Source organism: Nipponia nippon, unplaced genomic scaffold (assembly GCF_047370975.1).
Source record: "Nipponia nippon isolate SJK-2023a ecotype South Korea unplaced genomic scaffold, ASM4737097v1 scaffold_3, whole genome shotgun sequence".
Taxonomy (NCBI): domain Eukaryota; kingdom Metazoa; phylum Chordata; class Aves; order Pelecaniformes; family Threskiornithidae; genus Nipponia; species Nipponia nippon.
The window spans coordinates 64,023,251-64,050,754 of NW_028262347.1; the positions used below are offsets into that span (position 1 = coordinate 64,023,251).

Below are 27,504 nucleotides of genomic sequence, written 5' to 3' on the forward strand. Positions count from 1 at the left end.
AGGCATCCAAGTGTGGTTTCCCTGCATATGTCAAATGATTTATCGTGTATAAAGAAACCATGGTCCAGCAGGTAGGATTACCTATTTTCCCCCCAGGAATTTCAATTCTTGTTCCCTTTTTCTCTTCAGAGGAAATGGATGAAAAAAGTGATGTTTCCTCCTTTCTGTATGTCTATCTGCAGACACACAGCAGCTCTGTTGCAATTTCAGACCACTCCAAGGTTTGGTGCGTGAGTACTGCTGCTATGGCGTGGGCACACTGTGCTTACAGGGTTCCTGCAGCACGGGACCAGGCTGGCAGCGCCTCATGCTTCTACCTCAAGATGTGGAAAATCGCCCAAACCAGTACATAAGGGGCTGGACTCAGGCTGTGTTGGGGTGATGGGACTCACCTGGTTCTGCAACGTCTTCTGCAGGTTGGTTCCCCAGCCACCCACACCAGGGCCTGGCCACGGGGTGCTGCAGGAAGGTGTGCAGGGGGGTTCAACTTCAGCAAAGCTCGACACGAGGGCGGACTGACCCATGCCTGGGAGCCTGGAAACGTTTCCAGATCTCGCCTGAAACTACACTGTCATTTAAAGCCGGTACCTTCTCCTGTAGGTTGTGATGGTTTTCCCAGTGAGACTGGATTTCCTGTTGGACAACGTCCAGCAGCTTGTAAATTAAACTGCAGGAATGGGGAGGGGGGAAACAAGCCCTGTAACCACGCTGCTGCTCTCCCAGCTTAATTTAGCACAGGAACAGAAAGCAGTCATAACAAGAATAATAATTCTCAATTGCTTTGGAAAAAAACCCACACTTATTTATTTCCAAATCTTGATCGTGAATTTTACATGTTTTGGTAGATTACATTGGTTTTGTAAAGGCTATTTTGGTACTTGAAGTACGTAAATGCTTGATACAAAAGATTAAAAATGCTCCACGTTCTGTTCTTCCTCTTTCCAGTGGTCATTAGGGGAGTCTCAGCATACTACTTCCCATCTTTTAGGAAAAGATTAACAATTAAGTGATTGGAAATAGCTAATTGCCATTTTATCTGGACATAACGTTGCCACATTAATAATGTAAATCAAAGTAATCCAATAACGGAAACCTTTCTTACGTCAATACTTCAAATGAGCATTTATGTATCGATTCAGCAAGTCGTTCAACTGCAGATTTAAAGTTAAAGCTCTGACATGAAGTCTTTCATGTCTTCTTACAGCACCAAAAGATGCACTTATTAAGGAATCTGCCCAAGTCTCATCCGTCGTTTTGTCTAACCAAATTGTATTCCACTGGAGTTGGGCCAAAATCTGAATTTTCAACTTCACTGGTAGCACCAGGTGGGGAGCGGGGCTGGGGAGTTGGGGCAGGGATCAGGATCTATTTTGTCATATTCTTGTGGATATTTAGCTGATTTTTTTTTTATGTGTTTGTACATTTTGAAATGTCATTGTAGAAAAATACAATTAGAAATTGAAACATTATTTCAAAGCAAAATAAACTTATTCTGCTTATACAATAATCAAAGCAAAACATTCTGAGCTTACTTTGTTAATATTTGAATTTCAAAGGGGTTTCAAATATCTTCTCATTAACCTGAATCTGCACTTTCTGGTAAATGAAGTTTTATCCCCCCACCTCCTCCTTTCCAATTCATCTACCTTATTTCTAATTTGCTCTCCCCATCCATTTCCATAATGCTTGTCCCCAGCGTGGCTACTACAATGCTTCAGTTTGAAACCCACATTTGGCTTCCATGTATCGGACTAAGTTCTGCAACATGCTCCCTTTCTCTATTTGCCAAGTTACAAAAGTAAAAAATAGTGTGTGTGTATATACACACACGATTTTACTGAGGACTGGGCTAGGCTGCAAAATTAGGATCTTGGTTTCAAAGACACTCTGCAGGTAAAGCAAGCTCATTTCAGAGAACTAGGTTGTTCTGCTAAAAAAGAAAAGGGCAGAAGGAGATGTGACACGCTCATCCCAATCCCAACTGGCAAGCTTAGGAACACTTGCAGCAAGGTTTTGGCTCAGGCTCATCCTCATTTGCAGTGATTAAAAGAATAAGAGCATGACCTGCTTTTGGTAAGATCAAAGGTATTGGAAACGGAATAAGTAGATTTTATCTTCTCCTGTAAGTTCTGATGGTTTTCTCAGTACGTCTTGATTTCTTGTTGGACTACTTCCAGCAGTAACTGTAGTTTGTGTGTAAGATAATCTGAAAGGGGGATAAAAAGGAAGTTTAGTTCGGAGGAAATCTTGAGACATGGCTGAAAATCAGAGCATCAGCACTGATGGCTGGAGCACTTTGTGTTAGCATATCACTGTAGCTGTTTCCTTTCTTGCTGTATGTTTTCTTCTGTTCACTGGTTACTGATACACCTCGGCCCAACATCAAATCAAAAGAAAACAAGATTCATAACTGAAATTATAAATTAAACTCAAAACTGGGCTCTTGTTTCTGAGTAAATCATTGTGCCACCAGGGCTACTCGCAAAGGAAATCTGTACTAGACATTATATGGGGTGGAGACGTATTTCATTTACACACCCACATCTGTGCCCAGAACCATTCTGGCCTCTTCACCAAACAGGTAGCCCGCAGATGGCACCATCTTCTCCTACCAGTCCTCTCCCCAGCCTTTCAGCAAGTGCACTTGTGCACAGGGTTACAGTGTCTGCCAGTCAGTCCCTCCATCCTAACTTTTGATCTTGTTGCTCAGTGTCAGCCAAATTTGACTGAGAGGCAGTGATCCCGAAGGTCTGATAAAGTTTAGTAGAAACCAGGGTTGGGTAGTGAAAGCAACCCTCTTGGTTCCTCCCATTGGTAGACCTCAGCCCTGTCTTTTCTAAACCCAAGCACGAGGCTGGCTTATCAGTACATTCACAAGCCAGGCAGACACAGCCCGTGCCCGGCTGCCAACCACCCGCAGCACAGCCTACCCCTCGTCTCTTCGGCTGCGGAGGCTGCGTCTTGGGAAAGCCATTGAAGGGGTGGCAGGGGTCATGATTTAGGTTTCATGAGGTCTGTGGGTCATGGAGCAATTTGCTCCATTAGAGATGAGCCCTGGGAACAAACTAACATCCCCATCCCTGAGCGTGTTAAGGTTCACAATACTGAAACTCAAACACATACTTACAAAATGGGCTACGGCAGCGACTTGACATTTGCCTATGGATTATGAGGTAGTAGACTGGAAAACCACTTAAAACCATGGTGCATCCGATGCTAATGTTCACAGGGTCTGAGTAGAAAGACATTGCCACAGTGAAGAGGCAGATGATGGTAAAAGAGACAGGAACGACCAGGGGAACCTGGGGAAAAGAGCACAGACGATTCTCTCAGGCAAAACTGATGGCTGTAGCAAATCAGCCTCCATACGTGCCAGCACACACCGTATTCACTTCTCCATCTCAAAGAAGATGAGAAAAATCATATCTGTCCTGCACACTGTTTCTGTACAATCAGTTGTGAACAAGTAGGATGCATAGAATAAAAATTGACTCGTACCACCCTTGGAGCCCAGTGTGCCCTGTGAGGTGCATACCTCCTTCCTAATATAAGCCTCACCTCACTCGCAACGGCAAGCCAAGCAGGGGGAGAAGTCACCTATACCCCACTGCTCTCCGAATGTATTGCACCTGTGCATGCACACGCACACGTACCTATTTGCCACCTGTGGCAATCGCTGGTGGAAAATCTGAAGCCAAGAGTAGAAGCAGTGCTTTGAAACAAACTGTTCTTTGGTTATAACATTTTGACCTGCTTCCAGCTTGCCTGAGACTTACAGTGGCCAAAACAGGATAAACCAGGCTCCCTATTTCCGTAGCACCTGCATCAAGAACATGAGTTTCAATGACACCCTGATGAAAGACCAAAGAAGCAGTCAGCACTTCAGCCTTACCCTGTTGGATGAGCCAATTCATCTGGGTTATTTGGAGAGTAAATTGGAAGACTGCAATAAATAATAAACCTGTGAAACATTCCCTTAGTCTTTGGATTCAACCTCAGCCAAGTTACTCCTTGCCATAGCTGATAGAATGAAGGAGCTGCTGGTCTCACCTAGGATCACAATCTCTTTTCCAGTAACAGAGATCTTATTTTGGATACTGATCATGCTGAGCTGGAAGACATCAGTTGCTCTAGTGATGGCAGCCATCCAGCCACCAAACTTACGTGCTCTTGCTGTCTTTCCAGCCAGAGCATCCCCTGCCAGCCTCTCCTATCTGCACGCACTCACGCTGCACATCTGCTCGAGAGGTATGTGAGAGGACTGCTTCCTCCTCTTACCGGTGTTTTCTCACCAATTTTAACTCAAAATGCTATAGGGGAGAAGTACCAGCACAATCCCATCTATTTTATGATTTGCTCTCCACAAGCTAGCGGGAGAAGACGACCTGGCTGTGGCCACTAGAGTGCAGCACATGCCCACACCACCTGCGTGCAGCCCTTCTCTCTTGCAGATAACTGGGCTTCGAGTCTGAAGTGGTTATAAAAACTAGGGAGAAGGGAGGAAAAAAAAAATCAACCAAACTGAACAAACCCCCAGAATTTCGCTCCCTCACTTAATCTGCCTTTAGGAACCGTTAAAAAGCCTAAATCTCTGTCTAAACCAAAATGGGGTAAAATCTCAGCAGCCAAAAACATTACCAGTGCTATCCACTAATAAACTTCCCCTGAGAAGTGTGGTTTAAAAGAAGACAACAAAACTTATTTAAAGTCTGGTTCTGGGTGGGTACACGAGTGCAGCCAGCCAACAAACTGGGAAGCTTTAAGGTCTCTGCTAAACACGCTGTCTCCAGAAAAGACTGAGAAGACAAATCACCCCAAACTTCGCATCAGGCCTTGCGTGGCTCGGGGAGGAGCCCTGGGAGCTGCGGGAAGCATTTCTGTCCCCTGAGCTTGTTGCTGATCGCCTGCCCGGTCCCTGTGGCCTTGGAGGTCTCCTCGCCTCCCCAGGAGCTGGCTGGCAGCACCGTGCAGACACGACCGGAGAGAGGAACAAACTGTGCACGCCTCCAGCACCGCCCCAGCCAAACATCTTCTGCACATTACCTGGCAGTGGGAAAGGTGACCCGAGTGCAAGAAAGCTGCTCCAGCACCAACTCCAGCTTGGATGTGAGGGGACCGACTGCTCCCCATGAGCAGGATCACAGCACCCAGCACATAGCCACTGGAGGGGCCCAGCTGGAGGCTAAGGAAAGGCACAAGAGGACAAAGCATCCTCCAACTTCCCATTGAGGAGGGGGAATTGAATTCCCTTGCTTCCCTCCTTCCCTTTGCCCATTTTTAATGCCTCTCACTGCTTACGGTCCCCAGCCCGAATGTGCCGGAGCTTTGCAGGTGCACACACAGGGCGGTGCCTGCGCAGTAAATCCTGCACTCGCCTGCAAACTTGTCCCACCAGCAACCAGAAAAACAAGGGGTGCACCAGCAGCACTGGTTGGAAACCAGCATGGGAGAAGTCTGGACACTGCCTGTGTCAGGCAGCTCCTCAAACCCCACCGGCCGCCTGGGCTCCTGGTACAACAGGCAGCCCACAAAGGTCACACACGGCTGGAAGCTCACAAAGCCGCTCGCCTCCCTCTGCCTGGGGCAGGAGGGCAGGACCTTCTCTACAGGGCCACACACTGCATCGGCCATTAGCTGCTGCTAGCTGACTGCTGAACAAAACACTTTGTGGTATGCATGCACATGCTGTGCACATCCTCAGTGCCTGCAGCAGCAATATTTGCACACAAGCGTCTTTACACTATACAATATATTTATGCCAGGAGATAATTCTCCTAAGTCAGGTTTGCTCCCAGTGTCCCTCCAGCCATGCTCTTTTCCCCCAAGCCTGATGCCCTTCTGCTTCTCAGCTTGACCTGAGACTTACCTACCACTGAAATAACATCCAGGCAAGAGTGCCTTCTTGCAGGCTCCCTACATGCCTTACCAAGCAATAGGGATCGAGAGCCCTTAGAGCCTAAAGGCAATCATGGCCATGTCATGCTCTAATTATTAGCAAATAAGAGAGAGAAGTGACAAGCCTGCGTGTTCCTGGCTGTTAGATACAGGCCATGTGTTACCTTGAACGGGCTGTGCAGCTCCGGGTGACGGTGGCGATGGACAATGAGCCCAAGGGTGGCTAATCCTATGAAGAGCCATCGGGAAAAGCTGAAGAAGTTCATTAGATGGTAGATATCTCCGATACACACCATGGCAGTAACCAAAGGGAACTGAGCATTGTGAAGATGAAACACAGTCATTAAAGCCTTACTACGGTTCTCGGACTAGAAAGGGTAATATGGATCACCGCCTCCAGCCCCCCTGCGATCACAGGCAGCTGCTTCACAGCCCCAACATTTCAGAGGTCAGAGCGCTTTACAAAACAGTGTCACAAACTGAAGGCAAAAGGCCTAAACGCACTATTACGATGTGCTACAGAAAGGAGCAATCCTTTCAAGATCAACAGCATCTTTGATGCTTTATGTCCTAGGCAGGGCAATTAAAACATACATGATCCAGAAGCCTGTGCTGCCCGTACAAAGGTTACCTACAAAGGTACCTGCTAAGTTTTTAGCAGGTCAGCCAAGCTGCAAGAGGCACTGCTGCACAGTTAGGATGGAGCTGGACCACTGCTGGAAAAAAAGGCAAACCAAAACTGAGAGCATCTCTGCAAATGCTCATTCCCTGCATTTCTACCACACCTGGGAATTTCAGTTTTTCAAATAGCCAAAGCCTGGCAGAGGTGTTTTCATAGGACAATATCAAGCAGCAACTGTGGCAGATGGTAGGGACACTACTTTTTAAAAAGGTGTCCAAGGTTATAAGGCAGGAACTTCAAGGTAGTGGGTTTGGATACCACTGCTGGCACAAGGGGACTCAATACTTTGCCGCCATTTCCAGTGTTCCACCTTTTTTATTTTTTGGAGGCTGACTTAGTGTCTCAGCACCCTTTAAAACTCCTCAGCTTCTCCAGGCTTCGCAAGAAAGCCAAGACTGCAAGAACAACGCACGTCACACAGCCAGATCTCCTTACCATTAACATGACAGCGGGAAGGGGTGTATGCCTTCGAATGTGGATCATGGAGAACAGAGGAGGCCACTGTCCTTCCCTGGAAGCCACAAACAGAGTCCTAGGAAAAGACAGGGAGCCCCATGCATTAGCATCCCACATCCAGACTAGAAATGAGAAGATCAGTCTCTGGACTGACCTGAGGCCACAAGGCACTCCCCTGCCAGCACAGGTCTGCTATTCAAGGCCACAGTTCTGCCTTTAGCTACACTTTTGGGGCATTTGGAAGAAAAAAACAGTGTTAAATTCCCATAGCTCTCCCAGGACCAGTTAGTTCAACGCAGCGCAGAACCCACCAGCAGGACCACTGGCAGCATCCCCTTGGGTGGCCTGTTAGCAAAGACCTTTGGGCAAGTCCAAAGAGACCATGAATGAGTTCAGGCTGGAAACAGAAGCATGAAAGTTTCTTGCCATCAGAGAAGGGGTTAATCTTTCCAGTAGGAAGCGGAGGGGTCACAAACTTCAATTCTTTATAAAAGAGGCTGGTGAGTTTATGAAAGGGGATTGTCAGTCTTGATGCCTATATTTTTATATAAAAATATGTGAATATATATATTTTTCTTAAAAATCAAGTGCAATTTCCTCAAATAATAGAGGATTTTCAATCCTCTGGCCAGCTGTTGGAAAATATATTTTGGCGTACTGCCGAGAGGCCAGCTACACACATAACAGCAGAAAGCTCCTTGCCTCCATCCCGCCTTTGACTCATGAAAGGGCAATTAAGGAGAAGGCATTGCAGCCAATTTTATAAATTTAATGTCCACAAACAAACCATGCCAGAGCATCAGCTGGGCTGGAGCAGGGCCCAAAGCAGCTGGGGCATGAGTGTAAAACTGGTTTTATCGCTGTCTCTGTGGTTTTGCAGGGGTGTGGTTGGCCAGCAGCCAGGGAGGCCCCATCACTGTTTATATGGCCCTTCTGCAGAGATAATGTTAATGGTGCCAGGATGGGGGAGAGAAAGGCGATAGGGACACGCAGAACCTCTGTGCTGTCCAGGGACTCCTCATCCTCAAAGAAAACCACTATCTAGAGGAGCTAACAGGGCAGATTCTCTGCACCTGTATTTAATACAGGACTTCAGGGTAGTGGATCAAATAACTCATGAGCTTTCATGCTATGAAACATCCCTTTCATATGAACTGATTTTTCCTTTTGCAATCAAAGCTGTGAAACAGAACTGGCTCCAGAGAGTTTGCTCAGCTCCTTGGGACCAGCACAACGTGCTTCTCCGTGAGTTCTGCCCTCCTCTCTAATTTCAAGGCTCCCATAAGGACATACAGTGTAGCAGCCAGTGAAGCTGGCAAAATAATTTTTCCATGGAACAAAGCTTTTCTTATTGCTACAACAAGACTTGTTGAGCCTTGACTATTGCTTTAGGAATAGCCTGTCCCCAATAACATTTCACTGACCTCAAAGCAAAGTCCTCGAGGGAGGGTTTGCCTTTGGCCAGAGATCCTCGCAACAGAGGGACCCCGTGCCCTGCAGCAGAGCAGCTGGGTGAACCCAGCAAAAGAAGACCCGGTCTCACTGAGCAGCTGCCAACGTCAACAAAGCCTCTAGTTCACCAGAAACATTGACATTTCACTTTAAACTGCGGATTTAAACTGAAGGGTGGGGGGGAAAGGTAAAAATCTTTGTTTGTGACCAGCCCTAGATACCAAAGTCTGGACTGGCCAGAAATAGACAAGAGGGATCATCCTGTAGGTGACATCCTGGGAGTCAAAGGCCTTATTTTTCCCACAAGAGTGGCTAAAATGCCATCACGTGAGTGGGCAGTTGCACAGGTCACTGGTGCTTCCCTCCGATTCAGTAAGCCAAAAGAGTAATAAATTCTTAGGGACGTGACCTCGAAAACGTGAAGATTCCTCCATTCATGGTTCCAAAGCAGGACAGTGCTACAAGGACAGGGACCACAGAGATCAGGCTTTTGAAGGCTCGCTGCACAAAGCTCTGGAGGAGAGAAAGCGTGACTTTAGGAACATGTGGTGATCTCTAGACAACACCAGGTTCAAAAGAAAGAAACCTTCCTCCACCAAAGGAGTAAAATATAACTCATAAATCTTGCCTTTTCTACTGTCATCTGCAGGTTATTTTTCATAACCTTTCAGGCAAGACTAGAAGAATTTACTGTTGCCCAATAATCCAGAGAAATGACAAAGCAATAAGGCATTTTATAGGAAAACCTTCTCTGAAACACTTGCCATGACCACCCCTTCAGCATAAGCTGACCACACTGAAGAAAGATAACGGTAGGGCTGGCAACTCACCACAGCCACAGCAGGAGAAGCCAGAACATCTTGTGTTCCCAGGACCGTGTAATAGGAGATGTTGGTGAGCATGTACCCCACAATTACCGTGATCACAGACACGATGACAGCCAGGGGGATATTTCTGCAAGAAAGGGGAAGAGAGACACACAAAGAACAAGCTGTTATCGCTTGTTATGCACAGTATTACTACAGATTGCAGCTGGCATTGGTTAGGTGAACCCACAAATTATTTCCTCCCATACTGCGTTTGGGAAAGCCGCAGTACCCCAGAGGCTGGTAACCCAAGAGAACTTCTTCCCAGCCTTACCGTTCAGGTCTGACCAACTCTTCACGCACAAAGCTGGTCTGAAACCTGCACGGTGGGAAGAGACAGGGAGAGAGTTTGAGCCATGTCTCAGACACCAGTCTGCTGCCTATGAAGTGCCCTCCCGTCACACCTACCAGCCTGAATATGCGAACATGCCTGCATAAAAAGCCAGGGGCAGCTTATCCAAAACAAGCGACTGTCTGTCAAAAGCGTCCTGGAAGTTTTCAGTGTGGCCTGCAGAAGAGAGAGACAACGGACATGAAGCAGGGAAACGCCAGAGACGAGCTTCCTTCCCGCGGGATAACGCCCCTTGTACCTCTTGCCCAGACCTGGGAAGAGTGCTTGTGACTTCCTTGGAGCCAGGTATTCAGATTTGTTTCATTGCTTTAATTTGCAGTGCTGGGCTGACACGTTTACTTCACTAACAGTGACAGAACAAATCCGTCCCCTGTCCAGCTACAGGAGACGTTTCAGGAAGGGCAACGGCAGCGGCTGGTTCTGTTTCAGACAGAACTTGCTGTGGGAATGGGAGATCGTGGAGACGAGAGGACACAAGATGTCCTGTTCTTTCTTTAGGCCTAAAATTAATTTGCCGGGTTGATGCCCCTCTTCCCGCCCCAGCCCCCTGAGCAGCTGAACGCACACTCCTCTTTGATGTGGTGCAGCCAGCGAGGCGGCTAATTCGGCTCTCGCTGTGCTCCCTCCTGATCCCGCTGCGGGAGCAGTGACCCCAGCCCCACGCTGGCTGGAGCATGGGAACCGGGGCGGAGGAGGCAGCGGGAACCGCCAGCCTGGCCCCCAGCTCTGGGCATGCTCCCTGCCCGCCGCCCTTGCCAGCCACCGTGGCTCGCCCGCAGGAGGAGGAACTGAGGACACAGAGGGCAAAGCAAATAAAATTAAAAAGTAGAGGTGGCTCAGATAGAGATCCCGTTTTACCAGCTCCCCCAATTTTCCTAAAAGTTCTCTGCTTGAAATAACAACAACAACATCAGTGTCAAGATTTTAGATACAAACCACATTTTATCAAACTCCAAAAAAACCTAGGGGAGGGAGAAACACCTAATGGCCTCTCATTCAGAGGAAAACGAATAAAAAACACAGTCAAAAGGAGTTGTATGTTCAACATTTTCAAATCCAGATGGCCCAAGGTTTGGTTCCACATCTATATTCAGTTCTCCATATCAAAGTCTCATTAAAAGTAAAAGATGCGGAGCTTGCCTAGTTGGGCTTCACCAGGAAAGGGATGAAATGGCACAGATCCTGTGGAGAAAGTCAGGCCACTTCTACGGAGGCGACTCTGCAAGGAACTCTGTGATGAGATTTGGGCATTTGGGTTTGAAACACTGGCCCAGCAAGTCTCTAAAACAAACCTAGGCCAAAAGGAAGGTAATGGCAGAGGAAGGGACAAGAGTGTAACCAAAACAAGTGGAATAAGGCAGGGGAATCAGGCAAACTGATTTAAAAGCACAAAACCGATTTTTAAACACAAAAAAACAAGTCAAAGAGAAAATAGATTTGAAGAAAACCAAAACAAAATATCGGAGCGGGCCTATTGGGGTAGTCTTTTTATGTTCTAAAATGACTGCTGGTAAGTGATGGTGCATAAAAAGGATTTATTGTCTGCAATACATTAATGAGTGATTTACAGTCCCCCATGAGTCACATTAAATACAACCTGTCATATTGGGGTCTCTGGGTGAATTCTCCCTCCAGATGTCACCGGCACTTATCCTCCTCGCTGAGGACGTGTGCCAAGGTTCCAGATTGTCATTTGAAGGCATTCCTAACAATAATGGCTCAGGATTTCTGGCTGCAGGGCAGTCCTTCAGTTCAGAAGTGCTGCCAGCCGGAGGGGATCTTTGCATGTTCAAAGGAGCCAGCTCCAGACATCAGAAAGAAACATGAACGTGGAGCCTACTGCCTGTGTTGTTTTCTCTGCAGAGGAAGGTAATAGCATGAAGAGGGAGCAGGCTTCATCCCTTGAGTGGGAATGCCTTGAGCTTTTCTATAAACTGAGGCTTGGATTAAAGCCAATGCTCTTGTATCATTCCCAGAAGATACTACTGGTAGGTTTTTTTTCCCCGACTCTGGATGCGAGTGTGCAATCCCACACGAGTCCATTGTAAATTTACTAAGTTACTGCCCATCTCAATTAGGAGGTAAAAAACATTAGCTTAAGCCACGGAAAGGTTAACGATGCAGTTACCAGGGCTCAGCTGAGGGTTAGTAACTCATTACACAGCTGTGACTGGCTCGGGTCACCATGGGATGCTGTCACACATCCCTGATGTCCATCAAATCTGTGCTGCTTTGGAAGGATTTCAAGCCACGCTGAAAACAGGCAAGTCTGACACCAAAGAAAGACCATCTGCAGGGGAAGGTGCCTGTATGACCCTGGGTAGGCTCACACAGCCTCAGGCACTGAGCCTCGCTCCATTTTGGAGAAAGCGCAGCTGAGCCAGTTGCATCAGCCAGTGCAATGATGCAGCTTAGTGTCAACTGCCCTGGTCTCAGCTCCCAGCTAATTCACATCCAGCACATAGGCAGAGAAAGCTCCTGCCAGCTAAAGGAGTACCACACTTGTCACTAGGGACCGACAAAGGCCGTGACAGGCGGGCATGCCGAGCACCCTCCCTCAGCCATGCAGCAGCACACCTACCCTGAGCCAGCAGCATCATCCCTGGCACAATGATGAGTGCAAGAGCCAGGAGTTTGACGATGGAGAGAGCCATCTGCAGCCGGGCACTCCAGGTGACGCTCCAGGAATTGAGGGTGAGGACCATGTCTGGAGAGGAGACCACACCACTGCAGCTGTAGCCCATGCTTGACGCATGCAGGAAAAAAATATAGCAGCGCTCCCTGCTCGAGGGATGCCAGGGAGAAGGCTGCATCTTTACAGAGAGGATGCTCAAGGTGAGATATGTCAGAAAACATTACAGGTGTGGCCCAGTGTACAGCGTTTGAAGGGGGAGCTGAGTTATGCTCCTAAGAGGGACCAGGAGCCTGGTTCCTGTTGGGCGATCCACGCCTGCCTGGGGGCAAGGCATGAGTTTGCAGGGATGTCTCAGCAGCCTCCTTCACAGTGCTCCCTTGTCCCAGCACACACCAGCCCGGAGCAGGCAGGACAGCTTCACAGGCTGGGTGCACCAGGCGAGGAGTCCAAAACCTTGAGCCTTACACCCTTAACCCAGGTGGCATTTGTACAATTATACATGAAGAGTTTCTACCGCCGTACTTGGCACAATCCCCCCCACTAGGGCTCCAGCTGGTCAACAGGGAGGCCCATTCCCCTTCTTGGAGAATAGAGTGGCCCCAAACCAGCACCTTGGATCAGGAAGTTTTGGGTGGCCAAGGAGGTAAGACGGGGCCTTGATCTCACAGTTATCCCAGGAGATAACACCCCGTAAGTGCCCCTGGTCTGGGGCAGAGAGGCTCCGAGATCGGCAGTCCTGTAAAAGTTACTACTTACAGTACCCCAGGAGAGACACAAGCTTCACAGCAGGCACAGGGGCTGCACAGGGGGCAAAAAATGGCTCCAGCATGTAGCGTCCAAATGCCAAAGAAACCACAGCACTGTTGGCAGGCCTGGGGGGGGAGAACCAAGAACAAACTGTGGTCTGCGGACAGACGAAAAATGGCATGATGTAAAACTGCACAAAACTCGGGAGGGGGGGGGAGGGAAGTTGCCCCACCCAGCTTAATCCTGCTCTCCCATGCAGACAGTGAATTCCCGTAGAGTCTTTTTCATAGGTTTTTCTCAAATAAATGGGTTAAAAATCACATGCTGCAAAAAGATTAATTCCCAACTGGAAAGCAAAAGTTGAGACTAATCATACTGAACAATGCAGTGTGGTTCATATGTCCTGCTTCATCTCAGCTTACATGAAGGACACAGGTTATTGAGAGGTGAGGACTTTCTTTTTAAAAGTTAAGAAAGAAGTCATTTACAATTTTCTAAAATATTATTTAACTTAGGGCTAAGCCAGAAAGTTGTCTCCACAGGAAAAACCGAAAAAGTTTCACTGTGAAAACAGAAGATCTGAAATAAATCTGGCATCTGTTGTAGGTGTCTGAAAAATACCATGGCTCTGGGAGGATACCAGCTGCCAGGGAAGAAGAGAGAGATTCTTCAAGTGCAGATCATATTGAACATGTGTAACTATTTACTCCTTATGCCTTCTTCCCTTTATCACTGAAAGTCTTTAAAAGTTGTTCAGATTGTTTCTACTCTTTCCTTCACAAACTCCCCAGACTGTTACCTGGCACTGTAATTTTTGTTTTTTTAAATTGTCACAACATCCAGCAAAAGGCAAACAAAATCTCTTACCTGATAGCAAAAAACTCTGCCCACAGAAACAAGAAACTTGGCAGAGGCCCTAATGTCTCCAAAATGTAGATATAATGTCCTCCAGACTTGGTGATTCTTGTTCCAAGCTCTGCATAACACAAGGCACCTGGAAAAGTTCAGGTAGAAATGCACTAAGTAAATTATCCCATGGATTTTCTCTTTTCTGTGTGACTTTTCAGGGATTGAATGAATCTGTTTAAAATAAGTAGTGAATTAGAGGAAGAAAAAGGGGTTTAGCAGAACCACTCTTCCCTATTTTTGTGTGCTACAGTGTTTTGAAGTAAATTTTGAAGTAATTGACTTTTCTGTCAGAAAGAAAGTCCCTATTTTCTGGTTAATGATACAAGTTTTCCATGGAAGTTATGCTGAAAGGTGTGCGATAGAAATGTTGCACTAAGCGACAAGAGGTTTCCTTTGAAAAACATGCTGGAGGTTTGGGTTCTCACTTCTCCTCACAGTTGGACTGGTGAAATGGTGCTTACAAGGCAGTTACAGCAGCTCAGCTGACAGGCAGTGGCTGAACTGGTCATTTCAATCATGTTTTTGATCACAGACCATGCTCCTGTGTCCTTATCTTGCATCTCCACATAGATCCCTTCCTTCGTTCGAAGACACCGGACAGAGGACGTGGAAGGGCATCTCCTCTGGGAGGGAAGACCTGCCACCGGAGGCGAACACCGCCCCGATGGTGCAGAGCAAGGGAAGCGCCCACATGAGAGGCTCAGTCTGTCTCTTCCCAGGTGTTCATGTACGAGCAGACCTGGGGACTGCCTGCTCCTGCCTTGGCAAGCGCCTCTGTGCCTCCCTGTGCCGGGGCACAACGAGAAACCCTGGGAGAGGTGTGCCAGGGAAGACAGCTTAAAACTTTCAGGCAAATGGATAGAAATCTTTATGCCTCTGCCTGTGCCAAAAAAAATCCCGTCTGTGTTTTCTCTACAGAGCAATTCATCATGCCATTTGAACGTGTCTAAGTACGAATCTTAAGCCCTGCCTACACTGGATTCACTTGCTAGGTTAAACATCCTTTGCTCACCAACAGAAATCATAAAACACTTCACTTCTTTGAGCAAAACTCTTCTTGCAATGGGGCTGAGCGCTGTTGGGATGTGACCGTGTGGGGTAAGAACATCTCTAGCTGTGCTATCTACTTCTTTGGCCGGCTCAGGAGGCTGTGAAGGGAGACCACAAAGGAACCCAGTGGTGACATGGCCATGCCTCCAAGTCCCGTGGCGATAGTGCCATATTCAGGTCATGCTGATGGTGAGGACCTCAATTTTTCCTGCCTCTCTGTTGGCAGAATCCCTGTTCAAAGTGTCAAATATAGGCAGACACCTCGTCTCATTTATTCCAGTGGGTCTCTTTACATGCTTCAAGTTTGCATTTAAGTGCTTTGCTGAACTCATGCTATGGGACTCATATAAATGCCATACTTGAAAGGAAAAAAGCATAAAAGAAAGCAGGCCTTTTTAATGTACTGCAAAAAAGTGTCAGAGAAATGATCAGGGGAGGTCATCAAGCTCAAGAAGAGCAAACCAACAAATTTGGCTACAAAACACAATAACTTGATAAAGTGACTCCCATGGCCCTTCTAGCAGAGTCTATCAAAGGATGCAACACAGAGAGAAACCTTTCCAAATGCAGAACTTGGGGTATGTGATCAGCCCACACATATCATTTATTGCGTTATTATTTAAAAGAAACACCGTGCTCACATTATATTTTAAGATTTTCTTTAAGCAAAAGTATGTCATTCACCAAACAACCACACATATGCTGCAACGTCAAATATTGGCATGCATACGCTAAGAGCAAGCACCACACTTGTTGCCATATTAACAATTGAATGTCTCAATTTCTAAACTTGCGTGTACATGTCTCAGTGCCAAAGTATTTTTTTTCCACATGGAGTATTTCTCCTTTCTTGTTTTTTTTTTCTGTTATGACAGAAGAAGAACTTCAAAGTCACCCACTGAAATAAACGTGAGATTTCTCCCCAGAGCTGAGAGACCTTGCAGTTCTCCTAAAAGCACCTTTAGAGCATTTCTGAGATGATGATTTCATACTGTTAATGCAGGAAAACTAAAAGCCATACGTCTTATCCATTGTAACTTTAAGAGCTACATTATTTCAGAAGAACTAGAATGAATCTGTCATCAAAAAGACAACCCTTTGTGAGAAAAAACTGGTATTAAGTGCCAGAAACCAAGCCAAGGGTAACGCACAGAAAGCAGGGCTGAACTGATTCGCTCCGTCTCCTGCTCCCAGGCAGCATCAGACGTATCCAAACCATTTCTGACAGACACCCAGACACCCACCCCTGGCTGGTGGATATTTTGCAGCTCCCCAGACAATCTGCTCTAGTGCTTCTCTATCCTCACCGACAGAAAGGGGATCCCTTATGGCATATTAAGACTGTCACTTCTTGCCCCTTTCACAGTGTCTATGAAAAGCTCTGCACAGCCCTCAGACTCACAAGTGCCTTTTAGATGCCTACACCTCCCTTCCACCTTATGGAATGAGTCCATCCATTTTCTCCCAGCTTTCCTGGCAGAGACCCTGCTATCTCCATCTGCAGTCATCGTCACTCCTCTGCCCTGGACTTGCACGTGATTTCATATTCACAGACCATAAGTGCTGGGATTTTCTCAATCACCCTGGGGGAATAATTTGAACTACCGACACCTGGTGACCCCTCCCCAGGCTTGTTAAACCTTTGTTTCTGTTGCAGTAGGAACAGGGAATTTTTGGTTTATTCTTCTCCCAACTTTCTACACGTAAAAATGTGCTGGCTCCCTTCACCTCCCAAGTGCTTAAGCAAAGGCTGACAAACCTCACCACTCACCAAACATTGAGAGAAGCCCACAGGCAAACCAGACAACCAGGGAGAAACCCACACTGCCGGAGTTTTTCAGTACTCCTTTTGGGGAGATAAAGATGCCACTGCCAACCATGCTGCCGATGAGGAGCGAGAAAGCCCGCAGCAAAGTTATCTTTTTCCTCAGAAAGACGGCCTCCTCCTCTTTCTTGTCTTTTCCCATGGCTTTCTTCTAATCCCAGGGGAAGGTCATGCATTCAGGAGCTTCGGTCTCCCAAGTGTCTTCAAGGCTCACCTGTAAGACGAGGAAAGTGTTAGGGATTCAGGGGTCTTCTTTTCTGGACAAGATTTTTTGCAGGAACCTGTCAAGATCCCTTGAATCTGTTCGCCTCAGGTGCTGGATGCACCAGCCAAACCACAGGTGCATATAACACACTCAGTATCATCTCTCACATCAGTACAGCTCCTGAGAGGGACTGTGCTTTCTGTCTCTTCTGCCAAGGAGCACAGAGCATTGCAAGTTGCATGCCGCACTTCAGGATATGATTTCCAAATTCAGCTTTGATGCCCAGACTGAAACTGGCCAAGTTAGGGTTAATTTAATGGGACCTAATTTGGGAGAACAATGATATCAGCATGCTGGCAGAAAGCAGATTTCAAGTTGCAAACCTAATAATCAAGACCTTGAGGATCTCTGAAGTTAAAATTTCTTTTTTTTTTTTTTTGAGGAGCAAATAGCTCTGTTAGTGGGGGTACACAGATGATTTAAGCTTTTTTAACTTCCTATCCAGCCTTGCTGAATGAACAAACCCTGATTTTCTCACTAGGGCTTCATTTTATCAGCATTTCTTAATGAACTGTCAAGCCTTTTTGCTATCAGAGTATTGAAGAGTCAGGAATAAGTACTGTTTACAATTGTAAGACAGAGCATAGTCATTAATATCAGACATGTCATTTCTTCTATTAATATACAAACTTTCTTGGTAATAACAGCAGGAGTGAAGTTTTTTCCTAGAAAAGAGGGAACTTCAGAGACTCCAGGGATCACATGAGTTGGTCTAGATCCAGTTCTCTCGTGCTGCAGTAACGTCCTACTTCACTGTCTTCTCTCTCCAGTCTCTCTCTCAGTCCTAGGCTGGCGCCTTCACCACAAAACTCACCTTCTGCTTAGGCAGGTAAGACGAATTCACATCAGTTACTACAGTCTAATTTGCTGTAGCAAACCTGTTTGTAGTTTTCCTAACAGCAAGACAGACATTTTACACTGCTAATTAACCCTGATAGCGCAGCCAAGATGGGTTTGGAGTAGATAATTTGGCTCCTGTCCCCCGTCCCGTCACACATCCCCTCCAATGCTCACATGCTCGGCTTTAGTGGTTTTGTCATTATTCTAATGCAGTAAATTGCAGGCATAGTGAATATTTGCCCCAGCCCCATGGCTGTATACTGTTGCAAAGTTACACTGTACATGAGACCATATTTTATGGATTTCTTAAGTTACTTAATAATTGCAGTGGTGTGTCCACGAGCAGGCAGCGGTCACCTATAGAAGCAGATCTAAGCAGCCAGAAATTATTTTCTTGACAGTCTGTATTTGCCATCCACAGATATAAATGTCCCCATAACTTTGAGGCGACAATTCTTGTTACCACTCGCCCACAGTCCCTCTTTGTATGCTCTGTATAAACTCAGTATAACTAAGGGCTTCTCTCCCCTGTCCCTGGCTATTTTCCCACCTGGAAACCGGCAGGAAGAAGCAGGGGTTATCACTTTCTCCGCACACATATGAATAGCATATGCAGAAACCCCCCTCTCCTGCCAGCAGCGTTAGCTGGTTTCTCTGAGATCACGCCAAGCCTACACAAGCATCTTCTCAATCAAACCAGCCAAGTTTAGTTATTAAACCTCTAATGAGTCCCGGAGGGCTCCTTAAGACTCAGATGGGTCACATCAGCCTCGTCTGGTCTCGCAGAGCTGCTCCTCAGAGTCCCAAAACCTCACAGGGCTGCTGGAGACGGTGGCTCCAGAGGGGCATGGAAACACCACCGGGAGCTTCCCGAGCCATCAGCTGCAGTTCCCTCAGACACTAATTAATTAGCTCACGAGAAATACCGATATCATCTGGTATTTGTCAGCCGAAAGGAGAACCGCAGAGCATTCATTTGCAATGGTGAAGCACGGAGGGCTCACCGAATTGAAACCGAACTGAAGAGCGATGTTGTGCACAGCTACGTCTAAAATGCCGTTGTGAGATAATTAAAAGGGCACTTATCTGTTTGGCTGGGTTTTAAACAAAGCAGGGGCATTTACAATCCATCAGACTCCCATTTCTTGCTGGGATCCCGAAGCAGCAAAAGACGGCGTCTCTTTGCGGGCTCTGAAATTACACAAAGAGGGGGGGAGGAACAAAAAAAGGAGAGATCAAATCAAATTTACAGACCAGGTTAATGATCCAAAGTAAATACCAAACTCCATACTTTTGTCCACATGCTTTTTTTCTTTTTTTAATACTACTGACATGCAAAAGTTTTTGGAAATAAAACAGTCCAGTAAATTTCAGAAAGGTGAAATCTGTCAGGATTTGTTCCAGAAGTTGTTGAAGGAGGGGGGGAAAAAGGAGGGGTGGGGGGGAGAAAGAGTTACAGAAAGCTATTGAATAGCACTTCAAAGAGACACCTAGCAGAGCCCACCGCCTGGAGAGACCGTTCCTGCCTGCTCTGCTTTCCAGCTACATTCCAGCACCAGGCACATTAAAATGCAGAGATGTTAATCCTTGTGGCAATGCTTAAGAATATTCACAATGTGCTTAGCACAAAGGAAACATACAAAGCTGCTTTTTGTTTACCCTTTTGACTTAAAGGACAGGCTGAAATCCTTCTCCTTCCAAAATGCGGTACCTTTGCATGAGATCATCAGCCAGCAGGACTGGAGAAAAACAAAACCATTTCACAACTTTTCACACCTGCTGGATCTTTACTCCCTTGTTCTTCATCTTTACTGATTCCTTTTTTTTTTTTTTATTTTATTTTAGCTGTTAGTCTTACCTCACAGGCACTGCAGCATAGATGGAGATGAAGGAGAGAAGCCTAAAGGGAAAGTCATATTTGTTATTCGTGGTGGTGTCTAGAGGCCCCAGCTGAGAGCAGGACCCATCGTGATCAGCACACAGGCAGAGTAGATGTTACTCTGCTGAAAAGCTAGCGATATAAACAAGCAAGTTAGAAAAAGTAGGGGAGGGAGAAAGCATCATTCTCAGCTGGGGAGCTGAGACCTAAAGCAACGAGCGACCTTCCTCCTCCTATCGCACAAGACGCGGATGGCATCCCTGGGAAACAAATCGTACCTCCAGAGTCCCAGGTCAATGACTTGCCCCCCCCCCCCAAAACAAAACCAAAACAAACCCAAAAAAGAGCTACTAGGGAATACTCCTAACTATTTACAGCTGTATTTTCTTTGTATGGGCCTCAATCAATACCACACAGCCAAGAACAGGTTAACCCCTTCCTTTTCGTACTGCAAAAGACGCAGGCATCAAACTGTTCTCCACAGTCCTGCTGGTTTTTTTTTTTTTTGGTGCCAAAAACGTCACTCCAATTCAATGTCCACCACAAGGCACAGGATCTAACTAAATAAAATCAGCAGTGAATTGGAGCTTTTTTATTCATGCATGAAAGTAGCATAAATAAGCTTTAATGAGACTGGTGGTGGTCTGTTCTGGGAACTCAATCAGAAAATCTATTTAGGAGACCTGGGAGGTGTTTGTTTATAGACCAAAATGAACACAAGAAACAGGCTGAAAAGACAAGACATGCAGTTCAACTTCTTTTCAGCTTTCTACAGCTGGTTTACCACCCTGGATAAGAAACCTAAGTGGACAGTAGTTAATAAATCAGACTCAGCCCAAGATGTAGTAATAAATCCAGGGTGATTGCCTCAGGTGTAAACATAAGAATAATTTCCACCAGCTCCTCTTTCTACAGAGTTTCACCAATTTAGTCTCATGAGCTGTCTATCAAAAGACTGCCGTTTTCTAACACTTCTTTCTTAATGAAAATTTTTTTTTAAGCTTTGACAGCAAAATGGTTCTTGGCTCAGGTCACACTTACCACTTTTATCATCTCATTTAGGCACTTCCAGTTGTCCTTTGGACAAGAGTGACATTTTCTGGAAAACAGACTGATGATGTGGTGAGTCTGGACCTCTTGATGATGACCTTTTAATTGAGAACCTAGAAGTGTTGAATCCACACTTTGGTTTTTTGGCTAGAAATTGGACTAAACTGAGTCTGGTTTTCAAGCAGCAAAATCCCTGTTGCTTTTAGAGTTCCTTCCTACCAGGATTTATATCTTACACCAAGTTTAAAATTCTTCATTACGACCAGTCTGCCAAAGCAGCATTAAAAGTGGCGATATTTTAATAATAGTAGCGCTGATTCATTTTCACAAGATGTACAGATCATATGATGTCATCTCACTTTTCTAAACATCCGAGTATAACCCCCCATCCAACTGCCACAAGAAACTCACACTTCTGTGCATCCAGAACTGATTTTCCACGAATGCTGTGCAGGAACATTGGCTTTTTCATGAGCATTTCTACCTTTTATATTGCCAGTGACACACAAAACGCAAATATGGGAGAAACGCACACCTGATTAAAATAAACTCAGCTGCTCTTCTACAGCACCAGCTATTAAAGACTATCAGAAAGGTGCACCAGCATCCCTGTGAAACAAACTAACACGATTCCCCTTTCTTACAAGCAGGAGAAGGGAATACCCCAGGCACTTGCCTCCCTGCCAATCGTACCCAAAGGAGCGGCACCCAGAGGACCAGGCACTGGGGCACGTAAATCCTAGGAAAAAAAGCCACTTAACAAGGAGACTGTCTCACATAGCAGTGCTTCCCAAGGCCAACATCTTGGCTCTATAGTTCCTCTTGTGGGGCGCAGTGTAGGGAACTGTCCTTAGAGCTTTGTTATTTTGTGGATGGCTCTCCAAGTAGCAAGCTGTTTTCACTCTCCAGATCAGACCTCCTCCCTGGAACAAGACAATTTGTCCTATTTGAAACTGTTTTCTTAGCTGCATAAGACAGAACACAAACAAAAACAAATCTAAACATTTCTAGCAGAAGAGACCCAACAGAGAAGTCTAATGCTGTAGCAAAGTATGGCCAAAATTTCCCCAAATGCGAATTCTTCTTAACCATTTCAAATAATAATAATAAAAAAAATCCCATAAGAAAGCAACACCCCCCTTCCTCCCAGCAATTTGTCGTGCTGCATCAGTGCTGTGGTCCAACAGTTAGCCTGCCTTTGATGTGGAGCTGGGCAGTGCCAACAGCCCTCGCTCTTGCAGGAGAAATTGCTCCATGAACCAGGTCTTTGTTTTACCTCTTGCCCTGGCTGAGAGCTATAAAAGACATTATTGCATCTTAGCCACTGCTTGGAGATTTATCAGAAACAAGTTTAACAGCTTCAAGCCACTCCCTGGGGAACACAGGTCCCCATCACGGTGTAGCGGGTGCTAAACTGCCACCCATCCCTGGGGCTGTCGGTCTGTGGAGCTGCTACAGTGGGGGGCTTTATTAAGGCAGATATAGCCATCAATGTTAGGCCAACAGCACCATCACCCGGAACCACCTGGTGCATTTGCTTTTGAGCAGCAAACTAATCCCAAAGCCTTCCCAGAGAACAAGACACATTTCCTGAATGGAGAGAAATGCCAAAATGGCCATGCCTATCACCAGCTTTCCTCACAAAGAAGAAATTCTCCACTAGTGAAAGCTATTTTATCTTTGTATGGAGACAGCACTCTCCAGGTGAAACCCTTTCTCCATGCAGAGGAAACCCTCTTCTGCTTCTGCTAGTGGCAGATGTTGGGCCCCATCCGATGGGGGTTCCTGATCTACCCCCACTTAACCATCTGGAACTGAATCCTTTCAGAGCTGACTGTAGTAATAAAACTTCTCTTTCCATATTGCCTCATATATTACCCTAGTTTCCCCCTTAATCTCACTGCAATGCTGCTGATTTATCACCCCAGGCCTCCAGCTCCTCTAAGGCTCAACCAGAGTGCCTGGGTTTGTTCCTTCTCTTCCTGCCTTCAGGGAATTCAAAACAAAATTTAAACATTAAAACATTAAAAAAATGCCTGCATTAGCCACTCACTGACTACGTAGCAGTCTAATTCATAGTTAATCCTCAGTATTTTGTGCTAAATGCCCACTCCAGTACCTGACTCGCATGCAGCCCAAACTTTACCTTGAACATACCTCAGGGTGTGGGGACTCTCTCCTTTTTGGCCTCTCTGCTCAGCTGTTACTCATTTATTAAACTATAAGCCAAATATACAATTATGCCAGAGGGAACATGTTTCCTTGCTAACCCTTTCTGGCTCTTATCCAAAATTTCTCAGGCTATGGGGATTTATATTTTACTACACAGAGTTTCAGATTAATTGTTCACCATTGCCCATGTCTCTGATGGAGGGAAGGGGGACAAGGAGGGCTTTCTCTGACCAGAACCGCTACCTCATCCCCCGTGAGACAACACAGGAATGCATGTCCAGAGTTCCTGGTGGCCTGTCCCAGGTAACAGGGAGCAGTGCCTTGTAAAAAGACAGCAAACCCTCCGGCCAGAAGGAAAACGGTCATCCCTGCCGGTATCTACAGGGCCTCTCTAGCCCATCCGTGGGTATGGGCTGTGCTGGCAGCTGCCAGACAAGGGTCTTGGTGGGGCATGGGAGTGGGAGAAGGTTTAGTTAAGGGTGGCAGTTGTCGGAGGGGAGGGGAGCGTGCTCCGTGCTGGGAGCAGCTTGGGCAGAGTTTTAACCCCTGGTCTGAAAGGAGTATCTCCAGTTGTGCACACGAATCCCCCAAAGGTCCTGTTTTGTGCCTGCAGTGAAGCAGAAACACATTATTACGTCTCATGGTTTAGAAAAGCTGAGGGAATTAACATCTGGCACTGGACTCCCCAAGCCCTCACTAGCTGCAGCCCTTTATACCTGCAGCAGAAGCTGAAGTGCAAAGACATAGCAGAAATATGTGCTGAAGAGCCATTAGGCTCCTGATCACAAGGAGGAGTCTTATCCCAATAACTGCATCTATAGAGCTTGCTACGGGGTGACATCTGGCACCATGTCACCACAGGGGTGAGTGCGCAGCCCCTGCCAGATTTCCCAGAGCCTGAAGGGTGGCACCAGAAACTAACCAAAAACCCAACATGCATGTTTTTTCAGGTAACGTACAGGCCACCTCCCATTTTCACTCGTGTTCAGTGAGAATCAGATTCTAGGAACGAGCATGTCAACAAAACCAGATCAACACACTCACTGAGAAGGTAAGTCAACACAAGGACAGTCATAGAAGTGTCTGCTGGGAAGGACTTCTGGGTGCCTCTGATCCTGCCTCCCATAAGAAGCAGGACTGTTGCCAACAGTAGCTCAGACCAGCCATGGCTTTGTCTAGCCGAGTCTTAAAACCCCTCAAGGTCAGAGAGTCCCTAACCTCTCTGGGTAACCTGTTCCAGTGCTGCACCACCATACTGGGAAGAAACTTCGCCCCATGTCCGCCCTGAACATCCCAAGCCACCACTTGTGGCTGTCACCCACAGCCATATCATCTACCACTCTTGAGACCTGCAGGAGCTCAACCTCGTGTCTCCCTGAACAGATAAGCTTGTACTTGCCTTTGGTGATGGTCCTTGCCACCCCTCCCTCTCCAGCAACCAGGGTTCCACCAGCCCCCAGAGACTCACTTCACTTCAGGTTTCCCTGAAGTCAGCGGACTCAACACAGCTGCATGCTGTGATGGCTTAAACACAGGTAGCTACAGGCAAGTGAAAGGCACCAAGTGGATATTCCCCCTCAACCTGGAGGCTCCAGCATGTCTCTGATGTCCCCTGAGCCCCACACCCAAATGACCTCCGGCCTTGGAAACTCTATTTTTCGGTCTTTGTTTGTTTGTTTGTTTCTATCTCTCCTTTTTCCATACTGGACTTTGAACCTCCCTATGATCTCTTCTTGTCCGCATGATTGCATCATTCGTGGCAGGTAAGGTTAGCATGAATAGAAGGAAATATAAACAGCATTTCACACAGCATGCCGGCAGCTGGGAGAACCTGCAGCCAGCAGAGGTTACAGACCCCAGTCAGGTCGAATAAAGACCTGCATCACTGGAGGGGCAGGAACTATAATTCCGATTATGCATGTTGAAATAGAGGTCACTGCGTCTCCTGCTTCAGAGGCAAATCTGAGCGCTGCAGGGCATCTCAGAAGGAGGTTTCCTTTGTGCACAGCACTGAGCACCGGGCCAGGGCAGCCCAGCAAGGCTCTACTGCCGGCCGCTCAAAGGAAGAAACACCACGTGGTTTTTTTCCTTGTCGCTGTGGCTCAGCAGGGACACAGCATATGCGTGGAGAGAGGAAGGGAGGACCTTCTGTTGCAGGATGGGGCCGTAGCCACGTTAGACGCTGGGATTTGGGGTTACTATGGCCAGCACCGAGGAGCTGCCATCCTGAACATGGAAGACCTGAATTCAGCTCCTCTCCTGGGTGCCTTAAAACAATAGTGGCCAGGATATCCCTGGCCCCTGTCCTCTCCACACAGCTCTGTCTTGGGGGTACTTGCTGTGCGGACACTGGCAATTCAACCCGCTTCTTGTTTCTGTCCCCAGCAGACTTGCCACCTAAGACAAGGAGAACAGGAAGACTGCAGGGTGACTACTGCTCGCCTGACAGAGGTGGGATGAGGAGGCTGTTTACCTGAGGAAGCTCACTGCTCTGGCAGGGACTGCGGCACTATCAGCAATTCTGGCTAGCTTGCAGGATCCTTTGCAGAGAGCAAGTGGTTTGTGAGCGGTGCCCCGTGCGAGTGAGAACATTGCAAAATTCAGGACATCTGTACAAATTCCAGACGGATGCAGCTGCTCAAATGTAATTATGAAAAATATTAGCAATTGAATTGGGAAGGCATTACAAAACAGCTAAGTAGAAAGAAAATAAACTGGCATGCTGTGATTGATGTAAGCATGTAACAGCCTCCACATGTCACTGGGACCAGCACAATCTGCACCAGCTGAGGCGCTGCTTCCAGAGACGGAAAAATGCTTCCAAGGGGAGCAACTGCACAGCCGGGGCCAAGCCCTCGTTCCCTGTCACGGTGCCGGTGAACCCCTTGGGCCTCCCCTGCCACGCAAAGATGGCTTTTCAGAGATACAAGGCCTCTGGCCACAGCTTTGGGCTTCTGCACTTGTCAAAGCTTGGGACTGACGCATGATCAGCCAGGATGAGTTAACTAGATGTCAGGAATACTCCTCAGCCCTGTTCAGAATTGGACCTCTGGGCCACCAAGAGTGCTTGCTTTCAGCCAGCGGTGATGCTGAGCATCCCTAGACCTCACCACAACCAGCAGGAGATGCCAATCCCTGCCAGCCGCTTTCCACCCAGGCACAGACCCCTGCTTACAGCTGACCTGGCCCATCGGTGCTGAGCCCTGGAGAGGCACGGGGACAAACAAAGAGGGAGGTGATGGTCAGTGTTGCTGGCTGGACTCACCCATCATGGCCAAGGTTGTCAAACAGCTGCCCTCTCCTGCTGTCACTTTGGCCACCACCTGCCAGGCACCCTAACACAAGTTTGGTGCAAAAAGCTGGGAAAAAGTTTCCATTCCAGATCAAACAGTGCATTTCATTCAGCCCCAGACCAATGTGCCATATGCTGTGCGACCGTGCAGACACACAAAACACATCTAGCCTCTTGCTGTACTTCCATAAAGCACTTCCAGAAAGAAGACGCAACATATCCTGCATATCAACAGAGAGAAGACAGTTGGAACTGTACTAAGAGATTATCCCAGACGCATTTAATATTAGTTCTACTTAAGATGCTTTTGTGGCCACTCAGCACCAGGTACAGAGGATACCAGGCCACTGCATTCAGGCAATCCCTGTAACTATCTCATCCCTCCCCATCCAATTAATTACTGCTGTTTTAGATGAAGGAAAGGGTTTATTGTGTTTTTTCCCCCTCACCCCCTATATTCTTTTTGGTTTATCCTAGGAAATCTAATTTAAAAAAGGCACTAGCAGAACACTACAGATGTGTGGCTGACAGAGAAGCAAGGAGCAATTTCAGTCCCAAGACGCAGGAAAGCCAATGTGAGTCTTTCCACAGGTTTCAGTGGGCTTTGGGTTAGACCTTCAGGGCAAGAAAGGAAGGAAAGAGTAACACAAACCCTTGTGTTTCATTCGCGCCCTCAAGCCGCAAGGAGCCCGGGACACTCGAGGTGAAGCCTTCGGGGGCTGCCCCGTCCCCGGGGAGCCGCACGCTGTGCAGCAGACGGGGCGAGCTGGCAGGCGCGTCCAGCACTGGATGTTCCCACCCAAGCAGGATGCCTGCAGATGGTTTTTCCAGGAGGGCTTGGAGGCAGCTCGGGGATTTTGCTGCTGAATCAGGCATTCTGCGGCGCAAGCAGAGACCTCGCCGCTGGCGCTGAGCCCTGCAGCTGCACAACGCCTGGCACACGCCGCCGGGGCTGCGGAGCCAACACGGACAAGCTTGGGGCGACACGGGCTCGCCGCGGCTGCTCACTCGCTTCCAGCTGATGGCATCACTGGAGGCTTGTGTCCCCTCGGCAGGAAAAGCTGAAAAATAGGCACTGGAGGACAAACCACAGGAAATGCGTCCCTATCTATGAGAGAAAGGACTTGTTGTACAGCA

General features: G+C 47.2%; 1 protein-coding gene across 6 annotated transcripts; it reads right to left on the reverse strand.

Moving 5' to 3' along the window:
- Window positions 1-2,066: 2,066 nt before the first annotated feature.
- LOC104012377 (cystine/glutamate transporter) lies at window positions 2,067-27,504 on the reverse strand. 6 transcript variants are annotated; one of them, XM_087764248.1, is made up of 17 exons: window positions 25,549-25,644; window positions 21,681-21,826; window positions 20,895-21,016; window positions 19,833-19,874; window positions 19,634-19,713; window positions 16,816-19,165; window positions 13,953-14,079; window positions 13,095-13,210; window positions 12,285-12,410; window positions 9,760-9,859; window positions 9,626-9,670; window positions 9,316-9,439; window positions 8,895-8,998; window positions 7,013-7,109; window positions 6,060-6,209; window positions 3,128-3,302; window positions 2,067-2,206 (listed from the first exon to the last, which is right to left on the reverse strand). In XM_087764248.1, exons 6-17 carry the CDS (start codon window positions 17,009-17,011, stop codon window positions 2,142-2,144), a joined length of 1,425 nt encoding a protein of 474 aa, XP_087620374.1. In that variant the 5' UTR covers window positions 17,012-19,165; window positions 19,634-19,713; window positions 19,833-19,874; window positions 20,895-21,016; window positions 21,681-21,826; window positions 25,549-25,644; the 3' UTR covers window positions 2,067-2,141. The 6 variants fall into 6 exon arrangements, 5 of the variants coding, with proteins under 5 accessions (XP_087620374.1, XP_087620378.1, XP_087620375.1 ...); XM_087764252.1 differs by lacking the exons at window positions 20,895-21,016; window positions 21,681-21,826; window positions 25,549-25,644 and having other exon boundaries at window positions 16,816-17,083; window positions 18,979-19,165; window positions 19,833-20,040; XM_087764249.1 differs by lacking the exons at window positions 20,895-21,016; window positions 21,681-21,826; window positions 25,549-25,644 and having other exon boundaries at window positions 16,816-17,083; window positions 17,765-19,165; window positions 19,833-20,040.